General features: G+C 36.2%; 2 protein-coding genes across 2 annotated transcripts; one reads left to right on the forward strand and one right to left on the reverse strand.

Annotated features, from left to right (window-relative positions):
• The first annotated feature begins 2,562 nt into the window (after positions 1 to 2,562).
• LOC108675855 (vacuolar protein sorting-associated protein 37B) lies at positions 2,563 to 9,754 on the forward strand. The gene is made up of 6 exons (XM_018163903.2): positions 2,563 to 2,844; positions 6,408 to 6,500; positions 7,021 to 7,099; positions 8,258 to 8,340; positions 8,558 to 8,723; positions 8,928 to 9,754. The coding sequence occupies exons 1-6, from the start codon at positions 2,728 to 2,730 to the stop codon at positions 9,035 to 9,037; spliced, it is 648 nt and encodes a 215-aa protein (XP_018019392.1). The 5' UTR covers positions 2,563 to 2,727; the 3' UTR covers positions 9,038 to 9,754.
• LOC108675856 (huntingtin-interacting protein K) lies at positions 7,425 to 10,838 on the reverse strand. The gene is made up of 4 exons (XM_018163904.2): positions 10,321 to 10,838; positions 9,864 to 9,993; positions 7,731 to 7,946; positions 7,425 to 7,620 (listed from the first exon to the last, which is right to left on the reverse strand). The coding sequence occupies exons 3-4, from the start codon at positions 7,917 to 7,919 to the stop codon at positions 7,465 to 7,467; spliced, it is 345 nt and encodes a 114-aa protein (XP_018019393.1). The 5' UTR covers positions 7,920 to 7,946; positions 9,864 to 9,993; positions 10,321 to 10,838; the 3' UTR covers positions 7,425 to 7,464.
• Between the last annotated feature and the right edge of the window lie 44 nt (positions 10,839 to 10,882).

The raw sequence follows: 10,882 nt of genomic DNA on the forward strand, positions 1-10,882 counted from the left end.
GTATTCGAGATAATATCCTGTTATTGTTATTTAAATTGGTTAAATATCAATGCTATTCAAATCAATGAACCATTTATGGTCTAGAATTTAAAATTAATTAGAAATTATCTTAATGTTTTATAAATCTTATCACTCACAACGAAGTTCACGTATGTTAATAACCCAGCATGCATTCCTTTTGCCACTTAAAAGGCAGTCCTGTGCAGTATCGGGGTACGACCTGGTGTCTGGCACGCCCCACCGCCAAGTAGTTTATAGAATAATAATAATAATAATAATAATAATAGTAATAATGATAATAATAATAATAATAATAATAATAATAATAATAATAATAATAATAATAATAATAATAATAATAACGGATTCAGCGTTTATTAGGCCGTAGGCCTGTCGCCGATTCTTAACATCGCAGAACATTCACAGCTTGTTGCGGTCTCGAACTCGAACTCGCAACTCGCTGCTACAATTCTGACCAGAAACGCGCACGGAGCTGGGATCGAACCCGCGCCTCTCTGCTCCACTCCTGATACTCTGAATTTTAACCACTAGGCCTGGGTGGGACTCCCTGCCCTTGATAATAAGAGAATAGAATAGAATAGAATAGAATAGAATAGAATAGAATAGAATAGAATAGAATAGAATAGAATAGAATAGAATAGAATAGAATAGAATAGACATTATCAGGGCGCCTCAAAAACAAACAGGAAGCTGTGGTGGGGCTTTTTGTGAGGCGATTTCAATAGATCATATACTTGTACAGTAACTTGCCCGTGAAAGGGTGTATACCTGCCCTATCTTGGTCAACTACTATATTTATTATAAACCATGCCTACTATACAGTGACTAACTAATCCTTTCGACAAATATTTAATTGTCATTAATTTAGTGTTTAGGCCATGCCATTACGAGGAACGTAGGCCTAACAGCTTCCAAAACGTTCCCCATTACGATCCAAATTCTACGTTGATGCAGCGTCGAAATGGAGCTGAAATACAACTCTCAGGAAGCTGGTTGAAGGACTGACGTTGTATTATGTGATGATTTCATAGCCGAATCTAATTATTGTACGATGACGTTAGTTCCACTTTAAAATAATTAGTTATATCACAACCACATCAATTTTGTCGCATTTTTAATGTTGAACTGATTCGAACCGTATCCAAAAATGAATAATCGTAAATCGACATTGTTTCAATGTGGAATTACGATTGCCTCACGTCTCACCTAAAGTAGGTCACTTTCGATGTAGATTTGATGTTAAATTCTGGTTGATCGAAATTGCAGTCTGATATCAAATCGTAATAAACTTCGTTTCAATCTTATCATGCTGCTTAGAATAGAATATGTGATTACTGCCCATTTAAACATATGAATGATATGATATATGTTACCCAAGGGATTGTTCTCAGTGAAGAAGCAAACCGCCTGCCATCTGATATTCAAAACTACATTAAAAAATCGTGTTCTCTACATTGCGATAACTTGGTCGATGCTTCTGGGACTATTTCTGGGGACAATTTTTTAGCCAAACAAAAAGGCTCTCAGCCTACTGTAGCTGACCGCTTATCAATCTAAGATGTTTGAAACCGACCTCCATATCGATCATTAACAGCACACGTTGTTTTGTTTTATTCAGCAAAACAAAGCGTCATCCTGGCATACCCTTGCAAATTTGAACCGAACAGTCTTATTACTAAGCACGATTTTGCTCACATTCTACCTTTAATTTTGATGACCCAATTTTTATTCCAAAATGTTTTTTAATAAAAGTGGTACAGCGACTGCATCGCAACAACTGGGCACATTGTTAAGCTGCCCCATGTTGGTAAAGTTAACAGAACGCTGAGTTTTACGTCTCGAAGACATCTGTTTGTTTTTAATCTGTACCCAGAAGTGAGAGCGTCCCGCGGGAAGTCTACCACTTCTTTGCCTTCTGCTGTTAGCGTCCGACGTGAGAGATGGATGCCACGTGCAAAGCTCTTGCTCGACAACAGCCGGCTGTGTCCTGACTGCTCGTCGTGGCGGAATATTACAGCGGACTTATAATGTGCCGTGGCGCTTGATAAGCTAACGGTCGCCATTTTTACACGACTCTGTTAGTTATCCGTTCGGCCTGAAAATCCATTACAGCATTACAGCATTTTCTCGTCTGATTGAATTCAATCAGCAGTTTGTGTTTGCTAATTGAATTTCGGAATGGGTCATGTGCGGAACCAAAAATTAAACTTCTTCGCAAGCAAGCATCACATTTCTAAAAAGTTTTGAAAAAATATATGACGACACGTAAATAATACAATTCTTCAAACAGAGGATATGCATCCATATTTAATGTTGGTAGGAGAGAACATTTGATTAAAATATTATTAAAAGTTATTACTCTAAACTTCTCAGCCCTTTTTATTTTCTAAATTATTTAACTAGGATATCAGAAATGAGTAAAAAGATGCAGTGGTGAGCAGCCTAAGTAAAATTTGTTTATTCTTTAGCCTCTCTCGTGTAGGATGCTATTGCGTCATGTTAAACTTGAGTTCGCTGATACTCGTTTTCCGCGATTTAGTTTCACTTATCAATTTTATAAACAAAGATTTAGATTTTAGACGTATAGTCGTATACTTACAGTCAGTGTAGATACAGTGCAAATAAGAAGGCGACGTGTACGTTTTAAATCCGGGTAAATAGGCATCGCCACTCGTCAGCAAAATATACGTAACTCATAAAGTCATAATGGACCTTCAAAGTGAAGCTGTTACGGGATTGATAAGACATCTTACTGTGGATGAACTTCGATCGTTAATGAATGATGACACCAGGCTATCGGAAATGATAGCTGACCTGCCTCAGGTAATAATTGAATTATTGAATACGTATATTAAAAAGTTCTTGTCATAATATTGAGCATGTTGTTTGCTTGTTCTGTCCATTTTATTCAATCTGAGTACAATTTATTACATACAGGCAGAATTTCTGAAAGTTGCAGCCAGGAAATTTTCAAAAATTGCAGGTAAGAATGTGCTGTTATTAAAATTTTGAATGCAAGAAATTTGGTAAAAGTTATAAAAATAAGTGAAATTTACCTCAAGCATGAACAATATTGTTTTGTTGACTCATTCACTAGTGGCTTTTGCATATTTTTCCAAAATGGCCTCATATTCCAGTAATTCCACACTCAGGTCAGGAAGATGTAGATTTTTCACAGAATTACTATCCTGTTCAAAATGAGATTTTTGAAGCCAAGGGTCCATGCAGTTTGTGCAAAACAAGCTAAATTTGTTTACTTTGCATAGACTTTTGTACAGATCCAGGCAGTGTCCAAGCTATTAATTGCAACTTGCAAGCTGCACACCAGTCTGCATAGTGTCAAATCACAAATTAAAAAAAAATTTATTATGACCCAAAAAATTTAACCAATGAATTGAAATAAAATTTCTTGTGTCAAATAATCAACATNATTATAAATTGTCATGACTAAACATGCGTATGCATACTATACTAACTATAGCTCAAGTTTTTTTTCTTCCCGCAATATCTTTCTCTCTTAATTTTGTAGCATTAACTTGCATATGGTATTTGATTTGATAATAACAATATGAAATTTGATAATAAGAATATTTTATGCCAATTATATAGGAAGAAATGATATTTGAAACTTGATTATTTGCCCGTTAGTAATATTTGGCCATAAATTTGGTCAAAGATGAAATTTTTTCCTCACATCAATGTTCAAGATGCATGCTGCTCTTGTGTAGTAGCAGATCTGCAAGCACAAAAGTTTATAAGAAAATGGTTTTAATAATGACATTTGCCATTTTTAAAATACAACAATTATAGAATGAACCATGAGTTGGATAAAAGTTTCATTGATTACAGATTTTCAGGTAACACTAAACACCTACATAATCATGCATTGCACTATCAAACAGTTGTCATTTATTTTGAACCTAATCAAAGCTTAACCATCACAACAGAAGTTTTATTGAACATCAAGTTTTCAATCTTTGCTTTCATTAAAATTTTTTAAATATATCCACTAGGTAGTAGGTAGTAAGAAAAAAATCTCTGAAAAGTATTTACAGAACTGCAATATATGATGAAGCCTTGTCATGTAGGTGGTATTTTATGCTTTCTATTCTACTCTAGTATTCAGTGCTCTATTGTGTTTCATGCTATGGTATCCTACATATCAACTTGCATTTTTAATATATTTTGTGTAGAATACGGTATACTTCCATAAATTAAAGGTAAAAATACTGAAGCAAAGTTCTTGAAATATATTCAGGATTTTATGTTATGCAACATGACTAATGTTTGAGGTAACAAATATAAGGAGGAATTTTCACCAATCTCTTGACAGTAATTTCATTCATTGGAGAAAATTTTACTGATGACAGATAGCAACATGGCTGCATGACTCAACTTGATACTGTTTTTTTTATTAAGTGAATAGATGTGCAGCTTTAAGTATAATTTAAAGCATTTTAAACTTGACTTTGGACTTAGAACATGTTTGTATCAATGCATGGGGCCATATTGCACTGGCACATGGTTGTGCATAGTTGTGCACAACAAGTGCATAGTTGTGCCACACAGGTATATAGATGTTCCTATGCAATTTTGCATTCATTTTTAAAATATTTATGGTGCATGGCACATTTCAGCTTAACATATTATGGCACATCATGCAGATTAATAAAATGGCAGTGTAAATTCCTGTGCACCTTACACATCATTCTGCCCATGGCTCATATCATGAACTTTAATCTGGAATAATTGACAAAAATTTTTCTAAAATAAAAACAAAAATCATTTCAAAGATAATTTTCAAAAATTTTCAGAAAATGTATTATTTTTTTAAATATTTACTGCTAAAATCAGTTTAGGCCCATAGGAAAGGGTCAATCTTGAATATTGGGCAAAATTTTACAAAACTTGCAGGTAAAAATTATCCTGTATCAGGTGATTTTTCAGAAATTGCAGGCATTGTAAAAAATTTCTTATATTATAAATTTTTATTACAGAAATTAGGCAAGGACCAATAGAACAGATAAAATTGTCTATATGTATTGTCTCATTCACAAGTTGTTCTGCCTTTTTTTTTTAATTTGGGGAACAGGTGAAATTGACTATCTGGACTAACATTTTTGTTGTCTTTCAAATTTCCTACTTTGATTCAAGTCTTGGCATGAAATTGCATGAATATCATGTAATTTTCAATTGAACAAATATATATTTCAATGGAGGTCAATAATTCTACATTTTACTAATAGTAGGTACATACAACATGGCTCCAAAATCCCATAATTTTGGTGTATATGATTTTGTGTAGCTTCAAAGTTGTTTATTTTTGTTTGATTAGGAATAGGATTTTGGAATTCCTTACAATTTCATCACTCTGTGAAAACTAGAGCATCTGCATTTCTCACTAAGTATAACTTGGCAATTGTGTTGCCAAGATCAAGATTTTAGGCAGAAAGTTTTGTCAGTGTCATTGAGGATTTGTTGCCAGTACGACTCAAACCTTCAAGATTTTGTGCCAAAAAAAATATACCTACTATGAGATATTTTAAGAGATATGGTATGTGTTGGCAATACCTTCAGAAGATGTAGATTTTTATGCTTATATGTTGCTATAGATCTTTTAATATTTATTTACTCTCTGCAGTCTGCACTGTGATGTTCTGCAGTTCCATGCTTTCACGAAAAATCCTGCACAGTGACTAGTACACTCAAAATGTTATGTTGACACTTTTAATTGTGGTCATGCCAGTACTGCATTAAAATTGCATTGTTTCTTTGACAAAAACATAAAAAAATGCATCTAAAGTGAAGAAAAGAGCTTAAAAAGTGAAGCAAAAAAAGTGATCAATGACAAGCACAAAATGTGTCTGCATAATTTTTACATAAAAAAATGTACTTTTGAGCAAGATTCAATCATCAATGACTGGTCTGGTTACAAAAAAGTGTGAAACCAGCTGTTGTAAAGATTCTAAGATAAAAAAAGTCACGTTAGGTATAGCAAAAGTGCAATTTAATGGCAACAATGCTTGATAATCAAGTCTTATTTCCTACTTTTCCTAGAGTCCTACTTTGTGCTGGTTGCTCGCAACCCTGATACCTACAAGAGTCCTACTTCGTGCTGGTTGCTCTCAACCTTGACACAGAACTCTTCTCATTTCCGTAAAAGCATCTTCTTAAATAATATTTGCAGTTGGATGGGGTCATGATTTTGTGATCCTGAAAGTAATCTGTTGTTTGTAATTTTGTTGCCTCAAATAAAGGATGGACATTGGAGTCAGTTCCTGCTATTCAATCCAAAAATTGCCGTATTAACATTTATTTTTCAATTATTAAAGCCTGTGTGCTGTATGTCTAACGTGTTTTTCATTTATATTCTGTGTCTGCTACAGATGCGAGTGCTGAGTCAAGAACAGGAAATGCTTTTAGTGGCCAACAAAAGTTTAGCTGAACACAACATCTCATTGGAACCCAAGCTCACCGAGGTGTGTAAGTCTGATATTGAATTAATATTTGTTGAAAACTCTGCATCCGGATTGTTTTGCACCTGTTATATGCCATCCAAACTGGATGCTTTCAGTCGTTTTTCGGTCACATTTATACAACTTTGCGAGCTTTTATTTATTTGTGTTCTCATTGCTAGTCAAATTATTAAAACAGGAAATTTAAGATTTTTTCAGCCTAAGACACTTATAGGACGTTGTTACTGACGTAATAAACCTCAAGTTTCGCTTTGTACTAATGTTGACGGCGAGTCTGTAGACGATCATTTAGGATGACTGCCGCTCTTCCCTAGCTACGTTTCACTGAATTTTTGGCTGTCCTCCAATATTTGTTCAAATTTACACTTTGTTACATTCATTCAGCTCATTTCTAATTCTATTACGGTTCTTTAGAGATCCTTTCATAAGCTTAACTCGCTAACTTATATTAACTTATTGTTCCTTCTTTACATTAAAATGCCCTACTCCATACGCCAAAAATTTTTTTTTCTGTGCGTCTCAGGGCAAGCGGGCACTGATAGCAGAGTATGAAGAAGCGTCCAAGTTGGCGAACTCAATTACCAGCTTGAAGGCAGCAGCAGGTAAGAATATATTTGTAATGTAATATATACTGAATTTGCTTCAATTAGTTAAATTATAAGTTATATATCTATATCATCTGCAACAAATCACCTGCATCTACCTCGGATTCAGCCACTTCTGCCGTTTCATATTGGCCAGCTTTTGCTGTTTGTCTGCGGTTAGGTTGACCTTCGTGAATGCGTTTCGAAACTGAAGCTTGATAAATAAAGTAACCGTCAATAGACAAAAGGTTAAAAAGTCTCATGTTCTATTCGGGATGATGATTTCGCTTCAAAAGAAGGCTCTCTCGTATAATCTCTTCCAAGAATGACGGAGGGAAACGCTTGAATTTATTATCATTTAATAAGGATCACTAGAGTAATAATTAGTCGGTGAGCATGACGAGAGTGGCACTGAGGTTGCCCTTGTGCTCCCTCAAAGAGCGCTCGGCGACCTGCTTCGTCACCTCCAACTCGCGCATGATGAGCTCCACGTCCTGCTTCTTGATGGCCACCTTAGAGAGCTCCTGGTCTCGCTGCAGCTAGAGGGCCGACAACAAAATTAATTAAATCATGGTTTTGTTGCTTGCTGAATGAAAACTATTTAACAAGGTTTTCAGATTAAGGCTGCTGTTTCTTAGAGATCACTCACCTTGTCCGCATATTCTTGTCGCTTTACGTTGTTGATCACAGATAAGATATCTGCATCAGATTTTATTTCCTTCTCTTCGGCGTAGTTAGTGACGCGCTCGAGATCTGCTGCCCCACTGTCGTGCTTCTTCTCCTTTTTCTCCTTGTTGCGGCTGTCGAGATCCTCATTTATGACGTTTTCGTCAGCCATCTTGTTTGGTTCGGTATTTCAAGATATCTGCAAGAGAAAATTTTGGTTTTAAACACTAACAAGTGTGTATGAAGCGTGGGTGTCAGAGTAGCACTAATCATGTCTGTCTGGATTAAAAAGCTATGAAGTAATTCTAGCTGTAGACTTCTAACGACAGATCTGCGAAATAGTTGAAATTCGGTCACGAATCTCGTGCTATTTGCCAAGTTCAGGGGTAACATCTTTCCTGTAAACAGATTGATCCTTCACTGCTTTTGTGTCGTCATTCGCACTTTTATTCAAAACATAATGCAAGTTATAATACTACTGGTTTAATAATGCACGTTTCCTGCCGACAGACAGCTCAAGCGGGCAGTACAAGCCTGACACGATCCAAGCGCTGCTGCAGACGGCAGCGCATGAGAAGGAAGAGGAAAGCGAGGTGAATTGCGTGGCCATGAAAGTGCATACAAACTGGTAATAAAAGATGTAATAACTAGCATCGAATAACTTTCACTTCTATACATTATCATATGTGAACAGCTCTTGACCATGCACTTAATCGTTACTATCTTCTACTGTCTACATTAGGATTTCTCTATTATTTTGGAGCAATTATTGTTCTAATCATATGCATTCATCTATTCATTTCTCTCCAGAAAGTGATTCAGGGATTCCTGGATAAAGAGCTAAGCGTAGAAGACTTTTTATCGGAATTCATCGAGAAACGCGCAATGGCGCACGTGAGAAGAATAAAAGCTGAAAAAGTAGCGGAACTTATCCGTTGCGGCAGCTTTAGCAACGGTGCTGCATCAGCTGCACCAGGTATGTGTCGTGAATTATATTAGGGGAATCCCTGCCTCTGTATTTATTCATTTTCACAACGTGAAGCCAGAATATTGATTCGCATTTTGTTTGTAACATCGTCGGCACGAGTTATATTGAAATTGCTTTCTGCCAAACATCGTATCTGTACAAATTTTAATGAAGCATTATAATTTTTGAAAAACGTTTACGGAATATTTACAGGTCCGGCGGCGCCGACACCATACCCTCCACTACCGTACCCCACTGGCAGCAGCACAGGTCCGGCGCTGCCATATCCATCTTCCTTCAACATGCCCATGCCAGGCTTTTAAGTCAAATGCAATCCTTTTAGCTCGATATTTGCTTCACTGAATGTGAAATGAAAATGGCTTTGCAAAAACCATTTACGCCAACTGAAATTAATTTATCAATTTTCCGTGTGTAAATGAAGTCTCAAAATAGTTGCTTATTTTCATGCGTCAAGTTATATTAGACGCTTGTGAATACGGAGGCAGGAAAGTGCTGATTTTAATTCTACCAGCCGGTAAATTTATCAGCGCTTAGCAGCACAATTTTATCCTAATCCATTGTTCTAGTTCATCATACTCCGATCATACATCTCGTAGAAAATAATAAATTGTGTCTCATCTTGTTGATTTATATCACGTGGCTTTCATGGATTTTTTTTTTTTGCTATTTTTAACTTGGAATACAAAAGCGTGCCTTCAAGATGATGGAGCTCGAGCGAAACTCCTTAGCGATACAGCACATGAACTACGTACGCAACACTTGCAATTGTTCTCTTACTTGTTGAGAAAAATGCGGCAGGAAGCAGAATACTCGAAGAGATTCATAATCGAAGTTAGTCAAGTTGCTTCAATTACTCAGCCTGAAACTTCTATAGTAGTCATAGGTGTAGTCGTTTCTTAAATACAATTAATATTAATCCGTTTACGTAGACAGTTCAAGGATATTGCAGTACATTCAAGTAAGAAAAATCAACTCGATTACCGAATAGTCAAGTAGAGTGATAATAAACTTATCTTTCAGCTAGTGTTTCTCTAACCTTTCGGCAGTACATACTTCTAACAAACGCATCGCAAGAGCAAAATTAACTATTATGAATTATTATTCTATAGCAAACCGTCTACAACTGACCTCCGGAGCAGCTGCCGACCACTTCAATTGTTAACAAAAAGCTGCCAGCCAAGCCAACGCACGTAGAGCAGCAACAGCACCACAGGTACACTGAAGGGCAGTACCAACACGTAATACCAACCTCCAAGACCTGCACAACCAAGTCGTCAGAGTTAGCGGAGCGATTCTTTAATATTGCCGTGATTGGCATCAGCAGGAGAATTTCCCCCGAATCTTCCTTACATAAAACTTGGCATTCTGGTCTAGACAGTAATTGATGATGAATCCTGTACAAAAAAAAAACCAGTTATGTGGCCAATTTTCAAATCATTTTCAAGCAATTCGTAACGAACAAGTACGCCGAAAATTTATAATTTCAACACAAAAGTCGCCTGGCTTTGACGAGGATATAACTTAGGTTCTATTATTTGGGCAAGACTGTCAAGTTTCTATCGGTTAAACTTTATACCAAACTTACTCTCAATAATTTCTTCCATAACCATGGCGAGACATTGCGAAAGAACGCTATTTAAAACTAAACTTTCACTATTTTCGCAACCCACCAAGAGCCAATGAGGAAAATGTCACTTCTTTTCTGTTGCCAAACTAGACACGACACTTGTGATGAATTCGTACTTTGTGGAACTGAAATCAGACAAGAGACCTGGAATATTGTTTTATGCAAGTAAGTACATTCCAATTTTTGGCTCCGATAAGCACCCATTGCTAAAAATTGCTCCCCTGAATGATCTTCCTAATAACGAAATACAATCAGCGGCTGTTAACTACGAGATTAACTTCTAGGGCGACGAGCCTCGTTTGATACCCAGCGTAATGACAAGTATTCACAGCTCCTGGAAGGGAGGGAGCGCTGCATCCCTAAGCCTCTTCTGGCCCAGTGCCCTTATTGGACATAATTACAGTTTCGAAACACAGCGCATAATCTTCGCATCAAAGATTTTAGTTATTTGGAAAACTGACAATTCCATTATTTTAACGAATTTGAGATAACTTTGGCCGTTTAATTTAAAAAAAAAAGT

The sequence above is a fragment of the Hyalella azteca genome, unplaced genomic scaffold (genome assembly GCF_000764305.2).
Source record: "Hyalella azteca isolate HAZT.00-mixed unplaced genomic scaffold, Hazt_2.0.2 contig4874, whole genome shotgun sequence".
Taxonomy (NCBI): Eukaryota; Metazoa; Arthropoda; class Malacostraca; order Amphipoda; family Hyalellidae; genus Hyalella; species Hyalella azteca.

What these genes read in the sequence shown, in the direction of transcription:
- LOC108675855 (XM_018163903.2), top strand. Translation starts at nt 2,728, where the DNA reads ATGGACCTTCAAAGTGAAGCTGTTACGGGATTGATAAGACATCTTACT. An exon ending in TGATAGCTGACCTGCCTCAG is followed by an intron (nt 2,845 to 6,407) that starts GTAATAATTGAA and finishes TGTCTGCTACAG; the next exon opens with ATGCGAGTGCTGAGTCAAGA. An exon ending in AGAAGGAAGAGGAAAGCGAG is followed by an intron (nt 8,341 to 8,557) that starts GTGAATTGCGTG and finishes ATTTCTCTCCAG; the next exon opens with AAAGTGATTCAGGGATTCCT.
- LOC108675856 (XM_018163904.2), bottom strand. Translation starts at nt 7,919, where the DNA reads ATGGCTGACGAAAACGTCATAAATGAGGATCTCGACAGCCGCAACAAG. An exon ending in GACAAGAATATGCGGACAAG is followed by an intron (nt 7,621 to 7,730) that starts GTGAGTGATCTC and finishes TCGGCCCTCTAG; the next exon opens with CTGCAGCGAGACCAGGAGCT.